This window comes from Lathyrus oleraceus, chromosome 1, assembly GCF_024323335.1.
Source record: "Lathyrus oleraceus cultivar Zhongwan6 chromosome 1, CAAS_Psat_ZW6_1.0, whole genome shotgun sequence".
NCBI lineage: Eukaryota > Viridiplantae > Streptophyta > Magnoliopsida > Fabales > Fabaceae > Lathyrus > Lathyrus oleraceus.
The window spans coordinates 114,511,750-114,536,291 of NC_066579.1; the positions used below are offsets into that span (position 1 = coordinate 114,511,750).

Sequence of the window (24,542 nt, forward strand, 5' to 3'; positions counted from 1 at the left end):
GGCCAAATCACCATTTCAACATAAAAATTAGTCATTTTTCAATACTGGAACAGTGTTAACCGGTTAACGCTATAGGTTAACCGGTTAACGCAGGAAAATACACATACAGGCAAAACGCAACAGTGTTAACCGGTTAACGCTATGGGTTAACCGGTTAACGCAGGCAAAACGCAACATTTTCACAATATACAACAGTGTTAACCGGTTAACACCCTGGGTTAACCGGTTAACGCAGACAAAACAGCAGTTCCTGCGCTAACACAAGGCAGAATGCAGAGTTCTCCGCATTTTCCGCCGTCGGAGGACTTCCGGACCTCCGATTCAACTTCCGTAAAAGGCTACGCGTTCGGGAAAACGCGACTCACACAACTACGGATTCAATTTCAGCTTAATTCGACTTATTCATCATAGTACTAAACGACGGTAAACCCCAACTTCCCCAATCTTCCTAATTCCCCAAAATCCATCAACAATCCTACATAAATCATGAAAATGCTCGCATATTATCATTTAATAAGGTTCAGACCCCTTACCTGAGATAATCCGGCAAATCTTTGAGCTTCAATCCTTTCCGTTCTTCAACCTCTGCTCTACAGCTTCTCCCTTCTCTGCAGCTTCTCAACTTCCACGTAAAACCCTTCTGTTCCAAAAATGAGAAACTTTTTCTCTTATCCCAACTTATATATTTTCCAATTATTATTATTCCAAATAATAATAATAATAATAATAATAATACTAATAATAATCCAATTTATTTAATTAAATTAATAAAATAATATTATCAACTTAATTAAATAATTCTTTTACTTTATTTGGGGTGTTACACTAAGACATCACTAGGATTCTCTATTGGGTGAAGGTAATAGGGACTGGTTTGATCAAGAGCGAGATTCTTGATTGTGTGATTGTTGTTGTTATTGTTGGAAGAATTGAATTCACGAGGATCTTCCATTTGAAGGAATGGGGGTGAAGTTCAAGAATGGAACAAAGAGAGGTTAACCATGGTGGGTTTTGGGAAACGGTAAAAAAAAAAGATCATTTTCAAGTCATTCTTCCTCCTAATACCATAATACAATTTGTGAAATGTGAAATAATTTCCATTATTGAAATTACTTAAGAAATATATACACCAAAGTATATATATATATATATATATATATATATATATATATATATATATATATATATATATATATATATATATATATATATATATATATATATATATATCCAAACAACTCACTAAACCTAACTATATGCACCAAAATAGGAAAAGAAGTTGGAGATTAAAAACAGAAAACAACATAATTCTATAATTTAATATGAATCAAAAGGAATATTAACTAAACATCAATTAAAACTCATAACATTGCATCTTGTGGACGATTATTTAAAGATCATAATTGTCAATATCTTGGAAGTTTTGTTTGCTATCTTGGCAATGGTAATGCATTCTTTGAAGATATCATAGTGTCATTCTTGCCATGGAATGTCCTATCTCTATCTCTGTTCATTGGCCCTCTTTTTGATTCATTGACCTTCTTTTTAGTTGGAAACAAACTCAATGATAGTGTCTAGTACTTTTGCTAAACCAACTTTGATGCCTTATAATTAGGGTTTTGCATTATTCTAAAACGAAACCAAATCGATACAAACATATGGTTGAATTTGGTTCTTAAAACTCCTTTACCAATTTTTATTTGAGTTGGTTGGGTTCAAAAACCGATTCACATCAATAACATGCTTAAATCGATTAAAAAGTTGATTTTTCTCCAAACCAATTTGAAAGGTAAAATTTCCCAAAATCAATATTAACTAAAATGTTTTTTCCATTATCCTTATTATCCAATTTTTTAATTGTTTTTTTTTTACTTTATCCGATTTGGTTCTTAAGAAAAACTATTTTAGATTTTAATAAGTATATGTTATTATATAAAGCATCATATGCGCATACTTATATAAAAATGTTTGAACATTTTAAGATAAAATAAATCAAATCATATAAAAATAATAATTTATTATTAGAAAACTAAACCGTAGAACTATTTTAAATATGAGATTAATTACTATACATTGTCAGTGTAAAAAGTTTTTTACTATCGATTCATCACTATCATCCGTTTGGATTACTTTATAGATTTTTAAAATAAAAGTCAAACTGATTTCAATATCCATGATTAACTGATGGTGTAAAATCCTTTTACACTGTCAAGTGTATTTTAATTAAATCCTTTAAATATTAGTATGTATTAGTTATGAGTCTTTTATATTTTTTATTTTGTGCATAGTTATCAAATGTTGAGGTTATTGATTGTGATTTTTTTCTTGAGTTTTACCTTAGATAAGGTTCAACATTTGAAGTCTAAAAATATGAACTTAAAGCCTAAAAGAATTAAACAAAGATAAAAAATTCATAGAATCAATAACATAAATATATTGTTGAATACCTTAATAAAAAATCTACGAAACAAAATGAAAAATAAAATTGGAATGAGTATCTATGGCTGAGTTATATTTTTCTAATAGTAAACAATGATTAACCTAATATTTATTGCATTTTAAAAAAAAAATCTGCCTTTTGAATTTCCAAATCTCAAAGGTTTTGAAGTATTTCTATTTTTAACTTCTTTTCATTTATATATCAAAGTTTCTTATCCATTTTTGTTATAAATAAATAAATATATTTAAATCTCAAATGTTTAGAGATAAAATTAAAATAAGTGTTTGTGAAAATTTTTTATATAAAAATGTCTGATATTAGTTTTAAATAGAGGTCAGTTTTATTCAAATATTTTTTATTAAAAATATTAGAAAAATATTAAAATAAAAATCCATCAGTTTTAGTTATTTATAAGTCCTACTCTTCTCGGATTTATTCCTAACCTATTTTGATATTATATTTTATAAATAAATGAATTTTCTTAACTATTATTATAATTCAATTAATATATTTTAACTATATTGATTTCTTCACAAAGAATATTTTTTCCAATTCCAAACCTAATTGGTGTTAGAATATATAAACACACGTATTTTTTCTATATTATTATTAAAAAAACTATTAATAAATAATTTAATGGTTAATTTGATTTTGGGATACAAAGAGAGAAAAAGAACCATTCACATATATATTTTTTAGTTTGTTTATTATTATTATTATTATTATTATAAATAAATAGAGTTCAAATTTAAAATTAAAATAATTAAAATTAAAAACTAAAATGGAGCGATGATTTTCCTTTCTAGTTTATTTTTAACTATATTCGTTGATATTTATATTTTTGATATTTATATTTTTAATATTTATATTAATACTAAAAAGAGCAGGTTTAAATATTACTTTAAAATAAATAATACTAAAAAAATCTTATTATTTGATGTTTAATAAAAATAAATTTAAAAGTCTTTTCTTAAGAAAAACAAATTAAAATGCTATCACATTTAAGACTAATTTCAAAATGCGGTCTTTTTAAATGATTTTTTTTTACAAGAACCTCTCATTTGGAACTTCAAATTTTGTTTGTTTTATATATGAAATTAGTTGGTATCGGTAGTTGCAATTTTATAACTTCTTACTACTTGAAACCAACTCAATTTTGAGGTGGAAAAATTACACAAATTAAATTTTTAATTGATTGACCATGTGATATGGGGCACAAATTGAAAAGTAAACAGCTAGGAGTATAGTTTAACAAACAAAATAAAAATAAATTTGTTATGATAATAAAATATAGGAAATGAATAAAATTGATTCAGAAACAAATGTAAAAAAAATCTACATATAAGAAGTCATGATATAAAAATTTTAAGATGTAAATGATATATGTAAAAATAATAGTTGCGAGTTATGATGTTAAAATATAAGAAGTAAATAAAAAAATTTTAATACAAAAATAACTTATAAATAGTTATGACAATAAAATATAGGACATACACAACTATAATTTAACAAATCAAAGTAAAATAAATAAATAAATTTAAGTGTTTGTCATTAAAAACATGCAAAAATTAATTTACTAAAAAATACTTGATATTCACTTACCAAATTTTGTATGTTTTTTATTTGTGCTTGTTTTTTAAATATATTTAAGTCAGATAAAGATAGATTTATAGCAAATTTTAAGATGTAAGAATGTGCGAGAGATAGAAATATAAGAGATATGTGATAATAGAGATGTGATTTTACTTTATTTCTCAACAAATAAAAATAAAGCATAAGAATTGTGTTTTTTCTCGTGTAATATTTTAACCATTAGGAATAAAGCACAACAATTGTGCTTGCTCTCATCCAACTTCAATCAATAGCAATAAAGGAGAAAAAGTGTGTTTTCTGTTATCTAATGTGAACCAATATGAATGAAGCACAAGAATTGTGCTTTTTATGAAAAATCTAAGTGAACTACTTTTTTAATAAAAATACATACGTTGAATTTGATACTAAAAAGTCAAGAATTGTGCTCCTATTCATTTTAATTTATAATTTTCTCTTCCAATTTATTAATACTTATATTTAATTTGAGTAGATGGATAGTTTAACTTATATTTGCTAGTTAAAATACGTGAGTGGTTGGTTTAGAGTTTAATCTACTGTTAGTAGTATTTATTTGTATTTTTTAAATGATTTATAACGGTAAACAAGCTGTTATATTTATAAATCAATAATTATAAATAAATAAAAAAGTTCTCTTTATGAGTTAGGAGAGAAAAGAAAGAAAGAGTTCAAAGAAAGTAGATAAAAAGATAGATAATTTTTAACATTGTTTATAAAATAATAACTTTATTTAGAATAATAAATGAATATTTATTATTAATGATTTTTTAATTTTTAAAGTATTATAACATATAAATTAAAATTTAAGAATTTATCTAAACTCATATAATCTTTTCTCTAATACGATTTTTGAGTTGAGAAAATTTATATTATGAATAAAATTAAATTTGAAAATCCTCTTCATCTAAACTCTCAATTCTTTTCAATTTATCTTTTCTTTTTTTAGGGGATTATTTTTCCCACCCTAAGACTTACTCACATACTTTAGTGAAAAATTGAAATTACTCATAGAATACAATGCATCTTCGGACGCATTACATAAACACACAATTTATTCCTTATTGAGGGAGACCCTAATTGTATGTCAAAAAATTAATATGGAAACGTATCTTTGTATAGTTACAAAAATGCACCTCAAAGCGCGTTTTTAATCAAAGCACATGCCATAATCTTCTCCTTCCTTATTTCTTTTTTATTCTCTCAATTCACTTACAAGTTTCTACTCTTAACATCCAATCAATCAAAGAGAACAACATCAAACTCATATTTGATAAGTTTTTCATTTCTATATACATTTTTTATTTCTCTATACTTTTGTAGAAATTGAGCATTAGGTTTTGTTATAGGTAGTTTAGATATATTATTTAACTGAACTTTGTGTTTGATATGTTGTTTAGATGATCAATGCATTTTTAGAATGTTGGATTTCCATATTTCTGACATTTTTCGTTCTTACTGAGTTGCAGGTTAATACAGAAATGCACTTTCGTATTCGTTCAAAATTTAATTTTCTAGAAATCCGTAAATGCATTTCCGTATTTGGTTTGTATGCATTGTTTGCCTCGATTTTCATTGTGTTTCATATGGAATTGATTTTTTCTACTATGTAATACTTGTGTGGTTTAATTATATGCATTATGGCTGATAATCAGGAAAGAATGAGGCTCAAAAAAATGTTGTAGCATGCAACACTTTGCAAGGAAAACACCAGACTTTCGCAATGATCCGTCAGTTCTAATCTATTTGATGTGAAGGCATCAACTTCTGGGATTCATGCATCCCCAACTTCATCTTCCCGGAGGAGGCATAATTCACTTCCTGATGCCTCGGAAGCCCCACCGGTCCAGGTTGAGGCACCCCAGGTTGATGTTGTCTCTGATGGGTTTGGAGGAGGCTCGTACAGCTTATCCTTGTTGCCTCCATATCCAAAACATGTTTCCAGGCATGTGTGAGACGTAGAGGTAAAACTCATATGTATTTATTCTTTGAAATACACGTCTTGTAATATTTGAATTTTTTTACAATGATTTAATTTTCTACAGAACCATGATATTTTAAAATGCATAAACCAAGGTGAGAATAGTAGGTCAATATTGATGATGAGCGTGTTATGCATCCTAGAGAATACACATTGAGAGCATACTTATTGTACTTGGTTGGTACATCCAATTTTTTGGACAAGAATGTCTATTATGTGGATATGGTTTACCTCAGATACTTCACTGACTTGGACCAGATTCGCGAGTACAACTGGGGGGAACTTGTTTAATCTACATGTACTCCAAGTTAGTTGAAGGTTGTATGTGGAAGACCAAACATATAACAACTAGTTGCACGATTTTGACGATAATATATTTGTATCTTTTACTATTTATGTACCATTGTCATAACACTTGTGCTACATCATTACGAATAGTTCATATGTACCATTTTCAGGCATGAATCCTCCAGGACTTCCACACATATTCAGTTAGTTGTATGTTGATACCTACATATAGGATATGCCCTGTTCTTGTGCATTCGTCTCACTCATAGGAAATCAAGTGACAGATCCCTTCAGAGTGTATCTTGACCACACAGTTGCAGATGATATACACTTCTAGCCGTACCATGATCATTATCAGACGTGTCCCTTGAATGACATAGCCTTCTACTCTGGATGGTTGTCTTATGGGTCGCGTATAATGTATCCACATCTTCTTGAGTGTGTCATACGCTAGTTTGAGTATATGCAATTTGTTCCCAAAGACCCCTTTGATTATGTTCCTCCTAATATGGCCCGCGGAGATGTAGGTTCCATGTATGATGATTTTATTAATCATTTGGTAACGACTGAAGCATGAGGTGCATTAGCTCCCAGCGACTGGAGTTGTGCATTCAACAATGTCCAGTGGTATTTTAGATTCTCACATCCTTATATGACGCCGGGTGTTCTTGGAGATCCACCTAGGCCAGTTCATCAGAAGATATTAGACGAGGATTATGCTAGGGCAGATCGTGTTGTTGATGTGTTTCCTTGATGTCGATGTATTATGTATCTTATGCAAACGAGTATATACAAAGGAGTATTTATGGGAGGCTCTCTCGGGATGGACATTGTAGATTTCATTCTTACTGAGGCACATACGGCACTACATTATAGGAGGCAACGAAGGAACATGGGGTCCAACATACACAGTAGTGTAGTATTTGACTTTATTCTCGATCCAGGAATGATTCATTTATATATGTCATTTTCATCTTATTTTATAAGTGTATGGTTTAATTTATAAAAAAGTTATTATGATAGTATAGTTATAATACATGGTCTATTATATCAGTGCATCTCTAACAAAAAAATCAAAATTTATTGACTAAGGTGAATACTAATATGCACTTCCTTATTCTTTATAGGGTGAATACAGAGATGAATCTCTAGATCAATTCATGTCAAAATGAGGATGTCTTAGTTAGGAATTTATGGGGTGCGTATAAGGTGAATACATAAGTGCATCCCTGGACTAATTTAAGGTGAAAAAAAGAGAGATGTGCCTCATTTACACATTTAGTTATTGTGAAAAGGGTGATTTCAAAAATGCATTTCCGAATTTGTATGGACGTTTTGGTTTTTTTTTAAGGTGCTTCTCCATCAGTTAGGGTGGGAGAAACAATTCCCTTTTTAAAACCCTTTTCATCATTTTTTAAACTCTCTAAAACAAAACCTTAATATCTACGTCAATCTAAAGTTCTAGTTGATTACAACATGTAAAGTTAAGTTCATATTCAGTTGTTGACACTGATATGTAGGATTAAGTAAAGACGAGGTGTTAGTCTTTATAGTCTAATACAAAACAAATAAATTGAAATAAAATAATACTCCCTCAATTTTTTTATAAGCAAAATTTAATTTTTTAAATTTATTAAATAAATAATGTATTTGGACTATATATAGACTAGATACATTAATTATTCAATGAATATGAAAAGTTAAAATTTGTTTATAAAAGAGAATGGAGGGAGTAGTTTCAAATATTAAATATGTAATGTAAATTTGATCAAAATCAATAATATCTAAATCGATCTTGAGTAATGCTAATTCAAATTAATACTATACAAAACTCAAAGACACAAAGTTTGACAATCATTTGTAATAGTATGATCTAACACATATAAATGTCAATGGGAAATGACTAGGTTAATAGACTGAATAAATGGATAATTAATATATATTATATTAATATGATAGAATAATTCGTTGCCTAAAGTTACCAAAGTTATATTGTTCCAAAGTCACTGAAACCTAGTCCATGTCAATGGGGTGGGACAGTGTCTCTCCGACCTCACCCCTAAATTTATTTTTGGACCCCATCACGAGATATTTTTTCTCTCATCCCCGTCTCTTCGGATTCCCATAAACATAACAAAAGATAAACATGATAAAATAGAAAATAAATATATTATTTTTAATCAATTTAATTTTAAAAAATTCAAAAACTAACTAAATAAATGTATTAAATAATCTTCTATAATAAATCTATTCTTTTGACAATAATCTTCTATAATAAATCTTCTCAAATGGTCCATTACTTCATCAGTTGAATGAGAATTGCAAGAGAATGGAAGTGGATCACACTCTCCTATCTCTTGATCTCTGAGCTAGGAGTGTTGATTATCTCAGTATATGGCATACCCATTGATCAATTTTGAATCATCTTCCTCATATCATTATACAAAACATCTTTGTTCAATAGTTTCTCCACTTTCCCTAGAGGAATCAAGGTTTTTAAGATGTGCACTCTTATCTTATCTTTTTGGACTAAAACTAGGGTTTGTGATAAAATCAGTTTATTTCTGATCTTTAGAGCAAGACTTGATTCCATGGTATTCTATGTGTTCCTAAGTGTCCATATGTGGAAAATTGGCCATCATTTTTTGGTCAAAAGAGGTTCAATTGTTTAGATGACCAATGTTTTGATTCAATTGGGGAAAAGTCAACTGGGCAGGTTAAAAAGTCAATTTTTGATTCCTTGGGTCAATATTGTGTTCCCCAAGTCAAATATGATCTATGGTTGAAATGTGACAAGAAAAGTCAAGAGATTCATCAAAAATCAAGAATTTTGGAAAGTTACCTAAATTGGAAATTAGGGTTTTAGAAACTTGCTACTTTTGGCAAGTTTTGTGTTAGTGGGCAGCTACCTTCATGGCCAATGTTCTCTATGACCAAGACTCCAGATCAATTTGATATTAACATGAAATTTGTTCTCCTTTCTCCAAGATTTAAGGAGGTATCAAGATTGAAGCATTTGGATCATCATGGCTCAAGTTACGGTTGTTGAAAGTGGGGTGTTTCAAATTCATTCAATTGTCCCAATACTTAGAAAAATTCTAAGTATCCCAAGTCAGAATTCCCAAGCATGTTCGTGGTAGTTTTAAGGGATATTAGGGACTCCATCTCAATATGCTCCCAACATGAAAATTGTAGTGTTAAGTCTCCTCTTTCCATGGATTCCAAGCACACCTCATTTGGATAGCCACAACTCAAGATATCACCCTCAAAAGTCATGACCTTGGATTGATTGATTTGGCTTTAAGCACACCTAAAAAGTATTTGATCATTTCAAACAACCTAATTTATGTCCAATTTTCACAAGGTTACAAGTTTCATTTGGATTTGACCTCAACGTGAGAGTTGTTGAGCTTTATCTCCTCTCCACTTTTGCTTCAAAAAAATTCTTATTTGGTAGCTTAGGGAACAAGTTATGGGCATGGTAAGTTGGGTCCTCAAAATGACCTATATTTGACACTTTGACATGCATTTCCAAACAGCCATCTTCGTGCCTATTTTTGAATGAGCTCAGGATTCTTTTTCAAATTTCCTCTAACACTAAACATGTTCCCCTTATTCCCCTTTTTCCAAAATGCTCTATCTCACTCCATTTGGCCAAGAGGCCATGAAGTTATATTGACTTAAAGATGACAATGTTTAATCTCCATTACCACACTTATTGATTGGAATTATGCATGATGTTTCCTTTCCTTACAACATGATTTGTTTCACACGACCAACACACATTCTTTTACCTTGTATAGACCAACAACACACGAATTGTGTGCTTGCATATCATGTCCATATTTGGCCAAAAGAGGAAATGTTTTGTTGGTCTCTTTTTCTCTCTCCACTTCCTCCAAGTCACACAATTATGAGACTTTTTCATGACATCTCCAACTCCCTAAAACGACATAACGCATGCATTCCTTGCATCCAAAATGTAGCCTTGCATGCCACTCTTCAACTTAGCACAAAATTCCAAACTTGCCCTCCAACGGTTCTGCCTCTAAACAAAATATCACACCTCACCACAAGCATGATATATAAGATAACATTAATCTAATTTCGAAGGGGAGAGGTCATTGAAGAGAGAGAGCTCGGAGGCTGTAGTATTGAAACTTGAGGATTCCTTTCCATTTCTGAGATCATCTTCACCATTCACTCGATTTCATCTCGGTTCCCAAAAGAGCACCAAGCTCTGTTAGATTTGTTTATGAATCTCCATCAAGCTCAAGAAGCAATGGATCTTCTCCACTAGCTAAAACATTTTCTCACTTCACCTCTTCCATTTTCGAGATGCATATGATATGAACTACTTATGGGTGATGTATGAAGTTGGTTCACCATGTTGGTTTTGTCTGATTACTTGAATATATGATGATTGAGCTTGCTGAGATTCTTGAAATGGTGTGTTTTCTCTAACTTCCGCACCTTTTTTCTCCATGATCAATCCATGTTTTCAAGTTTTGTTTGATGTGTTGTTGTTCTATTCCATGAGACCTATGTTTTTGTTTTTTATTCCATCCATTTTTATGTATCGTGGTAGGAGTTGTGTGGATTAGAAGTTGGCATGTTCAGGTCAGGTTTAGGGTTTATGTTTGCATGATTAGAGGTTGAAGATGAGTGTTGGCGTCTTCTGATTGGTTTGGCGCGTTTTTTGTGCGCTAGTGACTTAAGTGGAACATGACTTTTGTTCATTTATTTTCGTGTCATGTTTTTTAAATCAGATTTTAAAAGGTTTGGACCATGGGCCGTGTGATTGTGCTTTCCCCACCCCCTTGTTCTGGCCCAGTTTTCTATTTTTAACTAAATTGCCTTTGGACCAAATTACTAACCTGCACCCCCTTTGCCATTTTCACTTATTATTTTATTTTCGTTTTATTTAATTTCATTTAAAATGTTTCCCTTGGGCCAAAAATTCTAAATTAATTCATGATTGACATTTGGAATATTTTTTAATTTTTCATATTTTTTATTTTTATTTTTGATTTGTTTTTGATATTTATTTTGTTTTTGTAAATATATATGTTTAATTTAAGCTAGTTTATTTATTAGGGTTTTGTTTATAAATTTCCCATTTGAATTTTGGCCCAACATTTTGTATACTTGTAGACCTTTGTATTTAAGTCACATGGGTTTTCATTTGATGGTTGGATAATCATTTTTGGATTGTTTTTGAACTTATTTTTGAAGATGGTTTGGTCTGGTCAATCAATTGGTGCATTGTTTGGAGATGGTTTTGTTTGAACACTTGGTGCACTTAATTTTGAATATATCTTTGGGACATTTTGAGTTTATGATTTCATCTTGATATGCCTAATTTTCCATAATTTTCCTATGCTCCTAATTATTTTTCTTAAGTTATCCAAGGCATGCTTGTTTCTTTGAGATACCTTTTACACTTAATAGACTATTTTGGAATGCACTTGTGTAACCATTGTGGATTTCTTTGCCATTATCTCTTGACCTTATCATAATCATTTAGAGGTCTTAAATTCATCCATGTGACCCCTTTTGGGCATCTCCATTTTATATTTCTTTGCTTGCTTGTCTTGAATACTTCTTGCTTGCTTTTGAGACCATAGTAGGATTTTGTTTTATGCATTCCAATTTAAGTACTATGAGTCCAATAAAATTTATTTCCTCTTGTTAACACTTATGACTTCCTTGGTCTTGGTATCCTAATACTTTGGTCTTATGATTCTTTGAATGGTATTACATTGCCATTCATCATGATGACCCATTAGGAACTACATTTTTCTCTTTTTTTGACCTACTTTTGAGTTTGATGGATGGTGAAGCTCTTAGGAACTTGGGATCCATCTTTGTGTATTTTGATAATGTTCTTATTTCATTTCTTTATGTCTCAATTTCATTTTTACATTGCCCTTTTACTTTGGTTGGACAAAGGACTCCTTGCTTGGATGATGTCCACCTTGTGACTTGCTAGTTATGCATGAACTTTGAGTTTGTTGGTTTATTGATACCTCTTGAAGTTAGAGGTTGTATGCTTTGGAGAGGAATTCACTATTTTTCTGTGACCCTATGAGCACCCCTCTCTTGACCTTTGCTTATCCCCATTGTATTTTGATGAAGGATTCCTTTTCTAGGATGACATCTTTACTAGTTTGTCAAGTTGTTTGACTTTAATATGTGTCTGAAATTTGAATGACTTCTCTTATTACTCTTAAACCTCATCTTGAATTAACTTATTGCACAAGTCATACATATCTTGATGTCATGTGTATGCTTCTTTGTCTGTTTACTCCTTGCTTAAGTTTCTTTGAACTTGTGTGTTTGTTTGCCTATCTTTTGGCCTATCTTTGAGCATAGCTTGAGTGATTCATTCATAATACTTGAGTGACTTATATGTGGAGCTTAATATTTCATACTTACGACTTGTATGGTTTGATACGACTTTACCATAATTATACTTCATCTACTTGCTTGAAGTTCATTAGCCTTTAGGAGAATGACTAGTTTGATTTTGATCATTACTTGTCTCAACCCTTGAGTATGCTTTGATATGATGCCTTTGTGATGTCTTGAGTTTCCTTATGTATTAATGCCCTGTTTTGATCGCATTCATCTACTATATCCTTTTCCATGTCTAATTGCCCACACACTTGTATTTATCTTAGTTTATAATTTTACATGATGATTGTATACTTTGATGCTTGAACCATATATGCATGACCTTTAGAAGTAAGACATGTCCTTATGTTTATTTGGATGTGATGTTGTTGCCCATTTTGATTTGATAACTTGTCATTTGCTTCAATCTTTCTTCCATGACTTCATATGGATTACTTTGTTTCTCTTTCATCTATTCTTCCATGACTTGATATAGATTACTTTGTTTATCTTTCATCTATTCTTCCATGACTTGATATGGATTACTTTGTTTATCTTTCATCTATTCTTCCATGACTTGATATGGATTACTTTATTTATATTTCATCTATTCTTCCATGACTTGATATGGATTACTTTGTTTATCTTTCATATATTCTTCCATGACTTGATATGGATTACTTTGTTTATTTTTCATCTATTCTTTCATAACTTGATAAGAATTATTTAGTTTCTTCCTTTTTGTTCCATTACTTGATATGGATTACATTGTTTATCTTCTATCTGTTCTTCCATGACTTGATATGGATTGCTATGGCTTGTTTCCACTTTTCGTCCATGACTTGATATGGATTGTTTAGTTTCTTCCATGACTTGATATGGATTGCTATTGCTTTTCTTTTTCTTCCATGTCTTGATATGAATTTGTCTTCTTCTTTTATCTCTTTTCCTTGTATGGATAACGTGTTACCCATAGGATTTTCTTTGGTTCATTCTTAGTTAATATTAAACTAAAGTAGACTTTAGGTTTTGTTAACCAAGCATGACAATAATAGGTAGACCCTGGATCTTTAACCTAGGTCAATCTTTGCATGTTAACTTGAGCAAAAATTTTCCTTTTATCCAAAATTTAGGACCACTATTGCATGCCAATATTCGGTTTCTCTCTAGAATTCCCTTAGATTTTCTATTTCTCTTTTGCATTAATTCTAAAACAAAAACCTTTTCTTAATCAAAATCCAAAAGCATTCTAATACTACCTGAACTGTTTCAATAATAAGAGAGAAGTACTCAGATACCACCTGCCTTGGGTGGATCATTTGATGTATTCTTTCATCAAAAATACTCAACCAATCAAATTTCTTTTGCCGCTTGACTTTTCTTATGAAAATTTTCAATAAGGGTGGTTACCCATAAAAAGCACCAACAAACCAAAACTTTTGAGAAGAACTACGGTGCTCTGATTCTTTATTGATACGTAGGCATTGGGTTGTAAAACCTAAACGAGCGCAATAATAAAAACTTTATTTTATTTATAATTCAGTGCTTTTGCATGCATTCCCTTTTAGTCAGTAAGTTTAAAATAAACACACCCTTTTGATTAGAACAACAAGAGTGGATCATGTAGAGTACTACATACGTGAGGGGTGATAATACCTTCCCCTTGCGTAATCGACTCCCTTACCCATCTTTTGGTTGCGAGATCATTAGATTCACCCTTTTGTAGGTTTACTCATTGTTTCCTTTCCCTCTCTTGGGATAAATAACATTGGTGACGACTCTGTTTTGTATGCGTGTTTCTTCGAGATGCGACAACTGGAAACTCTACTGGGGAATCCCTAAGCAAGTCAGTCCTAGCTCTTGTTTGGATTCTCTTCATTGGGTGTTTATTTATTTATGCTTTACTTTCTTATTACATTCATTGTATTTCATTGCTTTCCATATCCTGGATATTGTTGCTGTGTTGGTTGCTGGATCTTCTGTTTGCAGGTTGGGTGGGATGTTACTATGAGGTAAAAGCCCACTACCCAGGCCAATGACACATATGTTAGAGTGGATAGTCATGTTAACTCTCATGGAACCTGACACGTAAGAGTTTGTATGGCATACCACGCCCAGATGAGGTTCTGGTGAGAATGCTTTCATCTTGCATGTCTTATGCACTAGACAGAGTGTTATCATGAGAACTATCGATTCTTGTTGCCATTTAGAAGCCTGTTCTTTTCTGATTAAAAGCTACTTGTGAGTTGGGGTGGGTGTTACAAAACGAACCTTCATCGTGCCCGGTTTTCTCAAAATCACGTTGAACTTTTGAGCTTGGGATATTCAGTCAGTTATTAAGCACATCAGCTATTCATTGACGTGGAAACCACATTTGCATACATAAGCATCGTTATATTCATTCTCTTAACACACATGTCTTTGTATTTCCAGGTGTTTTTAATTTTTGATTCTCGTTATTTAAGTCGTCTCTAAAGATGGATACTGGTCGAGGTGGACATGTTTCTTACAAGTTTCCTAAGGTTAACCTGAATTCCCTTATCGAGATGGCTAAGAGATCCCCTCCTGGCAATCTGGAAATTTTCAAAAGAGATTATGGGAAGATTGTAGAATACGTCAAATCTCCTCTCAATAAATATCAACACAATGCACTTCATACTCTGCTACAGTTCTTTGATCCTCCCTTGCGATGCTTTACTTTTCCGGATTATCAGTTGGCGCCAACTTTGGAAGACTATTCATGTATTCTGGGAATTCCCATCAAACTTCAAGTTCCTTTACATGTGTCTATGGAGGTCCCTGATTCTGAACGTATTACTGCTACCCTTTATTTGGGCAAATCTGTGGTGGATTCTAATCTCAAGACAAAAGGAGGTCTCCTTGGGTTTCATTTGAGATTTCTTTTGGCAACTCTGGATGCTTTGGATAAAGAAGAAAATTGGAAGGTTTTCAACGCTATTTTGGCTTGCAGTATCTATGGCATTGTTTTGTTTCCTAATGTGATTGATTTTATCGATATGAACGCCATTCGTATCTTCATGGTAGGGAACCTCATGCCGACACTCTTGGGGGATGCTTATCATTCCATTCATTCCATAAACCACAAAAAGAGAGGTGGCTTAGTATGGTGTTGTGCTCCTCTTTTGTATCATTGGTTTCGAAGCCATCTCCCTTGCAAAGGAGCATTCGTAGATAACAAAGAAACCTTGAAATGGTCCAAGAGATTGATGAGGATTACTTCCAATGATTTGGTGTGGTATAATTTAAGATTGGATATGATGGAGAAATTTGGGGTAATTGCGAGTTGTGGGGAATTCCCTAATGTACCTCTCATGGGTATTAGGGGAGGTATAAATTATAATCATGTGTTGTCTCAGAGACAATTGGACTATGCTTTGAAATGACCTCAAGAGGATAAAAGTATACAAGAGTCTTTGTTCTACAATGTGACTGATGGTGTTGAAATGATGAAGAAAGCTGCTAAGGCCTGGAGTTACATTTCATGTGAAGGAAAAGAGTTCTTTGGAAAGAAATATTGTGTTGCTTATCCTCCTTAAATGGATTGGATCAAAGATAGAGTTCAAACTGTCTTGTTTTCTTTTCCGATGGAGAAGCCATTGTATCCTCAAGAGCCATATCACCCTGATTTTGTGCCTATAGAGTATTTCAATAAGACTTTGATTTTGAACAAGAAGTTGAAGCAGGAGAAAGAAGATTTGAGCATGCAAGTTTTTAGCTTTAGGCAAGAAAATATGGATTTGGCTCATAAACTTAGAGAGAGAGATGAATTGCTTAGTGAGTATGGTCTTGTTGTTGATGGAAGGGTCAGAAAGAAGCCTAAAGCTGGCAGAATTAGAGGGGATACTTCTACAGTTATTGAAGAACAAAGGAGAGCTCTTGAAGAATTTGAAGAAGAGATCAAGCAAAAGCATCGGGAACATGAATCACTCAAAGTCTCCAAAGTCAAGATGGAAAGGAAGTACAAGGCCAAGGTTAAAAGGTTAGAGAAACAACTTCAGGATAAGAATGTTTAATTCGAAGAGGAAAATAACCAGAGGTTAGGAGTGGAAATTCAGCTCAAAGGGAGCCACATTCACTTGGAGAAAGGTGTAGGGGAGAGTACAAACCTCAAAACTCAGTTGAAAGAAAGATATGATGCTCCCTTACAAATTCAACTCCATGAATGCAACGAATGTAAGAAGTTAATTGACCAATGTCGGTACTTGGATGGTATGATTTTTCGAAAAGATGTGGTTATCCAAAGCCTTATCTAGAAGCGCAATCAGGAAGAGACAAAGAAGTTGTTTGAAGAGTCCAAAGCCTGGAGCCTGAAGTATCTCAAGAGTGGAGGACCTCTGACCTATGTGGATTGGAAAGATTAAGATTATCTTCTAGTTTTCAATATAGTGGTCACCATCAGGACTGTTGATGGGGTCTTTTGATTTGCACTTTTGTTTTGATTATCTGCTTGTTTCTCTTGCAATAATTATTTATGTTACTATGCTTTATTAATGAATTTGATGTTTGGTCTATCCAGTGCTCATTATCTATCTTCTATTTCCTTTCGCTTATATATAACTTGAATCAAAATTTTAGAACCCTGGAAATACATGAACATATCATTACATGCATTACATTCATTCATGCATTCATACTGCATTCATAACAGGTTTTATGGTCGGACCTCTCTTATTGATTCTGCTCTTCTTAGCCGAGATTACAAATCCAGTCATTCAATGTTACGCCATAAAAAGCAACCAAAGACGCTAGATGGATCAAATTCAGGATAGTATTGATGAAATGAGGAACCATATGGATGCTAGGATGACACTGTTCGTGGAAGTCATTACTAATATGACTCGTAATCAGGAAGAATTAAGGGCTCTTGTGGAGATACCTCGTGTTGAGAACGAACGACCTAAGTTAATGTTTGAAGACTTTTCTATGGGGAAGCGTCGTCCCAATGTTGTTATGAATTTTGATGGGCCAAATTTTAATGATCCACATGTTAATGGTTATCATGCTCGTAACCGGGTTCTGCATGAAAATTTTCTACCACCACTGTACAATCATGGAGGACTACATCTCATTGTTGAGGATATGTTGGGGCATCCCAATACAAGGGGGAACCCTCAAATTCAAGAGTTAGTAGTAGACCGTAACGAAGATATGTATTCAATGCATAACAGTGACATGAGTTCTCACGCTAATGATAGAAAGTACCGTCTGTTGGAAGAAAGATTGAAAGCTCTAGAGGGACAAGGTGTTTTAGGAATGGAAATTACTGACTTGGGTCTGGTTCCAGGGGTAAGGGTTCCACCTAAGTTCAAAGTTCCTATCTTCGACAAGTATACTGGTACAACTTGTCCAAAGACGCATGTCAGAGCTTATTATCGCAAGATGTCTGCTTATTATGAAGATGAGAGGTTGATAATGCATTTTTTCCAGGATAGCCTAGTTGGGGCATATTTGGAATGATATATGCATTTGGAGAGAATGTACATCAGAAACTGGAGGGACTTGGTGGAAGCATTTGTGAAGGACTACCAATACAATATTGACATGGCACCAAATAGGACCCAGTTACAAAGTGTGACTCTGGGACCTAATGAATCATTCAAGGAATATGCTCAGAAATGGCGTGAGCTAGCTGCTAGAGTTCAACCTCCATTGATGGAGAGAGAACTGGTTGACATGTTTATGGGTACCTTACAAGGTCCTTACTATGACAGAATGGTGGATAACACTTCTACTGTTTTTCTGAGATGGTAATGGCTGGAGAGAGAATTGAAGCTGGTCTCAAAATGGGTAAGATATAATCAGCCATTACGGGTAGTTCTGCAAGTGGAGTTAACAAGAAGTCGTTCAGTGGTTACCCAAAGAAGAAGAAGGGTGAATCAAGCGCTGCTTATACTTAGAGGGGCAGAGGTAGACAACAATACCAACCACAACATTAATAACGTTATCAACATTATCATCACCATCCACATCAACAACAACAAGTGAATGTTGTGTCCATTCCAGTCATCACAACAACAACCACAGTACCAACAACAGCAACAACAACAAGTCGCTCATCGTTGCAATTATAATCAGCCAAGACAACCCAGGATCGAGAAAGTATTTGATCCACTCCCAATGACTTATTCTTAAGTGCTTCAACATTTATTACAATTGAAATTGGTTAATTTGAGGGGCATGCGACCTCCTCTTTAGAGGCTCCCTGCAGGTTATAATCCTAATGCTCGATGCGAATTTCATTCTGGTGGTATAGGCCACGATATGGAGAATTGTTGGGCCCTTAATTACAAAGTGCAAGAATTATTGGATTCTAAGGCCATTCAGTTCACCCCGAACAATGGACCTAACATTATTTAAAATCCGATGCCAGCTCATGCTGGACCTACTTTCATGTTGAACACTTTTTTATTTGAATCTTGGATCATGATGAATTTTGAGGTGAAAGTTTGGGAAATCAAACATATTTGAAAATTTTCTAAGTCCTAAGTCAAATGTTCACTTCTTCCACCTTGAATAACTTTTTCTATGGACTTCAAATGAGACACGTTCCTTCATCAAAGTTGTAGATCTTTCAAACCTTTTCAATTTGGTCAAAAGTTTGACCTCATTTGGATTTGGCATGAAGGAGTTATGCATTTTAGAATTTGAGGAAAATCACTTGTTCAATGGTAATGGCCCAAAATGACCTATAATGTTTCCTCTTGGCACATGCATTTTCAAGTTGAATTTTCACTTCCTCCAAACATCAAAGTTGAAGTAGACATCTTGAATTTGATCATGAAATTTGAATTGCTTTCATATCAAAAAAATGGAGCAAGTTATGATCTTGAGAAGTTTACCTCTAAACTAGGGTTCTGATAAAATGACCTATAATCTTTCATCCTAAAAAATGAATTTCCAAGCAAAAATAGCTCTTTACCTCAACACAAAAGTTGTTTGGAATGTCATTTAGAGTAAAGTTTCTCTTGGAATAATTTCTATATGACAAAAATTGTAGGCGATATGGTCTAGGGAACCCCAATTTTGACCAGTTGACTTTCTCTGGTCAACCACCATGAACCAACTTGCTAGCTTGATATTCTCTTGACTTTTGGGGCTCATGGAGGATCATATATGCACAATATGATGTAATGTGAAGTATACCTTTAGATATTTGATCAATTGTTGAAGAAATTTGTTGAAGAAGCCACATAAGATACCCAGATGAATTAGGGTTTCCAAGGCAAACAAGCTCCAAACTCTTGATGATTTCTTGATCAAAATAACATGTGAAGATAATGGGGATCCATATATGATACTTAGAGCCAATGTGAACCACTTCTTGATTGAGCTTCTTGCATTGAGGGTCTTAAACCCTAGATATGAGCTTGATAGAGCATAGGTGAGCATACACACTACCTACAAAAGCAACAAACTATACATTGACATATTTTTGGTATTTTGGTTAGTAAATAAATAAAAACAAAGTATGATACAATCTAAAGTGCTTGGTGACCTCTCCCAATGCAAACCCAATGAATGAAGGATAAGGAGAATGCCAAAGTGTGGTCTCAATGCCAATGCATATGATGAGATGGCATGAGGGATCTTAGGGTCAAAGTTGGGGTCTTACAGCAAGTTGTTGGCGGGCACCATGGCCATGACGGGTACCCCGTCATGAAGCCCAGGCTCAATTTTGGAATCGGTCGTCACGCAGGTGACATGTTTGTGTTTTGATGTCCATGGCGGGCGCCATGCTCGTGGCGGGTAACCCTCCATGAGCCTTAATTGGGCGTAAATACTTGTTTTAATGATATTAAGTTCCAAATTTCGAATTATCGACTTTTATGGATTGTTTGGGCATTGTTAGGCTTTGTTTGTGCTAGGATAAGGTGAAGTAACAATTAAAAACATTTTAATTGAGAAATAGGTGATTGATGAGAATTTTGATGTTGTGTCAAGTATGAGTTATGATGTTGCCATGATATTTTGAGATGTTAATTATGATGTCAGTGTTGTTGTATGTATGAGATAAGAATATGAATGAAGGGAATCATTGTGTGCTTAAGTTACACCGAGTTATATTATGTTGTGCATATATGAATTATTGTGGTATGGTAATCCAAAGAGGGGATTACTTGAGTTGTCAGTGCATTCTGTTAGGATCAGATGGGGGTCTTAACGCATTTATTTTGTTGTGCATGGATATATATGAGCATGCATCATTAAGTTGTGTCAAGAGGAATGTTATCTAGTTTGGAGACGGGACTAGTGACTTGTCCCAAGCTTATAGAAGGGGCTTGGAGCTCAAATAGGGGCTCATGGGTTCAAAGAGGGGACCCGGTTTCTGAGAGAACCATTTGTTGAGTTGGTACCACATGCATATGCATCGAGTTGCATATCTGAAGCGCATTGCATAAATGAGTTATATGCGTAATTATGATTGTGTATGGTGTTGTTTTGGGTGTGAGAATATTATTGTAAAGTGTTGTGTTGTGTTTGTGATTAATTATGTAGATGTTTGTAATTATACCTTACAGTTTATGTTGTTTATATTATTGATGTGAATTCTCACCCCCTTTGTTTTGATGTTGTCCACCATGGACAGATAGCCAAGATTAGGTGTTGTTGCTGTGATTGGAAGAATAGCTCGTTGGAGTTTATTTTCACTTATCTTTTGTTGTTTACCTTAGTAGGTTATGCTTTGATTGTGTAACATCGAGGCTGGGAACGCGTGTTTTAATTATTATGGAGACTTTTGTTATGATCTTGAGGAGCCAGTGATTTTGTTTTATTTGGAGAACAAACATGTTGTATTGAAAAGTATTTTCATGATTATTTATGATGCTATTTGAATAATTGTTTAAGTGTTTCATTGAGGTAGCACTCTAATTTTCGTATGATTCTTTTGTATAAGTATCGGCGTTAGGGTGTTGCATAATGTATCTGGTTGAATTTTGAGGTGGGTCACTCCGAAGTAGAAAAAAGTGTTTTCGAGAAGCCATATCTTGTCATATCAATACACACTTTATTATATGCACTTGCTATAAGATGACCCATTTCAAGAAAGTGCGTCCATTTTTCCTCCAATGTCGGACCGCTAACACAAGGAATAAGAGATTCATGAATTGCATTAAAATGTTCTTTTTTCCCATATAGTGTTGTGTATGATTCCTTATGTGTCTTCAACTATTTGAGAAATTCTTGCTGGACAAGTGTATGATTCTCATTCCCTATATCAAGCAAAGCTGAAATAGCGGGATAACCGCAATTACTGTCATCCTTAACATCTATTATTTGTTCAATGTATTTGTGCATAAAACCTGACATATTTTCAATGTGTTTGATTTTTTTAGTAAAGGTGGTGAATGATATGGTTTGCTAATGCAGGAACCTTTGAAAACACTTATTTTAAATTTTGAAATTGGAGAATCCATAAAATGTGTGTCTAACATGTTCGAAATAGGAAGGAGATCACTTCGCTGAATTGTTACTATGTGTTGGTTTGACCTTCTTGGGAGCATCTTTTGTTTTTATTAGTTTCGTGGGTGGTTTCAAATTTATGGTTTCTTGATAGGAAATCTTCCTCAGTTACTTATTGATGTGTTGTTTCATGTTGTCATCAGCTTTCAAAAATCTCTCTTGAATCACTTCCTATTCGATCATGATAGATATATTCAATTTACCATCCTTCGTCACACCATCATCATCAAACCGAAGCCTTTTCCAATGCGTGTAAACCTCATTCTTATGTGTCTATCAAGTTTCATCTTCTTTGAAATTAAACAAGCACGTGGAAGAATGTATGTCTTCCTAAGTGTACAACCACACTTTGAGTTATATGAACCTACTTTCTCTACTCGCTTGGCTTTGTGATAAATAAAATTCAATCCCGCTCGAGATAAATTGTCCACCAACTATGAATAAAGATTATTGTCATTGAATATGTGTTATAATACTGTAATGTTTCGATCAAATGATGTTTGTATCTTGTTATGTTGATTTTGAATCATTTAGTCCACATAGTCTTAACCTCTAGATAAATCACTTTTACTATTTCTCAACCAATTATTTAATGTAGCATGAACATATTCAACTTTGTTAGTTGTTATATTTCCAAAATATCTAATCTGATCGGTCCAAGTACAAACAACATTCTCCTTCACTTGGTCTAGAATTGTACTTTCAACAGATTTCAAGAAACCTGGATATTTTTCACACACCCTCTTGAAATGTATTACAAATTTGACATATAAGTATTCCATAGAAGAATTTATTATAACATTTCAGGCATCCGTTATGTTTTCCAATATCACATCAGCTTTGACCATGTTCCCATCTTCACTCTTGATTTGTTTGATTCCTACCACAGGCTTACGTCCACTTCTCACATTTTTTATGTGATACTTACAAAGTAATGCATGTGATGTAGGAAACATATTTGCAACCGAATTTATCAATGTGGTATCATGATCGGTGACAATTACTTTTGGCATGTTTTCTTGGTTCTTCAACATAGTCTGACACACTTCTAAAGCCTAAGTAACATTGTCCTCTTTTTCACTTTTCAAAAATGCAAACCCAATTGAAAAATTTATCTCCATAGAAGTAACACCAACAATTTTTAAAAGTAGAACCATATACTTGTTGGTCTTATACGTTGAGTCAATTATGGGCATAATGGAAAATATGTTGGACAATTTGATGGAATTAGGATGAGTCCAAAATATATCTTGAACGGTTTCTCCATCCTCGTGTATTATGTACCTAGATACATAATGATCATCATCCAAAAGCTTTAATAGATGTTGCATTTCAGTTCTTGGACCTCTTATCGTCTTGTTGTTTCGGGAACGAACATTGTATACTTATTGTGAGGTCTTTTCCTTTTCAAAGTTACAAGTATGTTTTTTGGTTGCACCGTGTTCAATTTCATATAAAAAAACAAGATCATTCTCTTCAGAATTAAAGTGACATACAATGGGATGACTGACTAACTTGAAATGCAAATCATGACCGACTAACTTGTAATGCAAATCATGATTATGTATACCACAAACCACATTAAACGTCCATGTATTATTTGCCTTAAGGTGTCATCACAACTTAAAAGGACCCTCACCTTTTCTCAAACCGGTGACATCATGTTTCAACTTCCGGATAGATTTTATGTACTTGCCACTTTTTTCACATGTCATTGTCACAAATGTCGATATTTTATCAGATGCAGAATCTAACCTCCCGATTACAATGTTGAACTCCAATGTTGTCGCCTTCATGCAGATTCATTGAAGCATATGCTCACGAACAATAAACTCTCACTTATTTGTAAATTGTTTACCAACATCTACCTCGACATCAATCAGTTTTGTATCCATAGACACAATAACTTTAGGTACATCGTCAATCTCGACATCAACCGGTTTAACATACGTAAACACAATACTTTATGTGCAATGTTAGAGTGCACCATTGTTGCAACCAGTAATAACATAATCAAATTTAAATTCAACCTAAACACAATCTGGAGTTAAACTTTTGGAACTACATGGAACATAATACATAAGTTAACTTCCAAATACAACGTTCAATTTACACCAACTAAACCAGATTCTTACAAACAATGAGGAAGGAAATGCATGTAAATTACCTTAAATTATAATTTATTTTGCTCCTTTTGATGTCAATAAACATAACAATGTGATTTTGAAGTATAAAACTTGATTGAGAATGGAAGAAGATTTTTGTAAGGTTTTGAGAATATGGTGAAGTATAGTGGTATGATCATGAAATGAAGAATTCATGCAAGGTGATGTTTTATTCACTTTT

General features: G+C 33.1%; 1 protein-coding gene across 1 annotated transcript; it reads left to right on the forward strand.

Annotated features, from left to right (window-relative positions):
* Positions 1–15,190: 15,190 nt before the first annotated feature.
* On the forward strand, positions 15,191–16,117 carry LOC127094638 (uncharacterized). Its single transcript, XM_051033448.1, has one exon. The coding sequence runs from the start codon at positions 15,191–15,193 to the stop codon at positions 16,115–16,117; it is 927 nt and encodes a 308-aa protein (XP_050889405.1).
* The last annotated feature ends 8,425 nt before the right edge of the window (positions 16,118–24,542 follow it).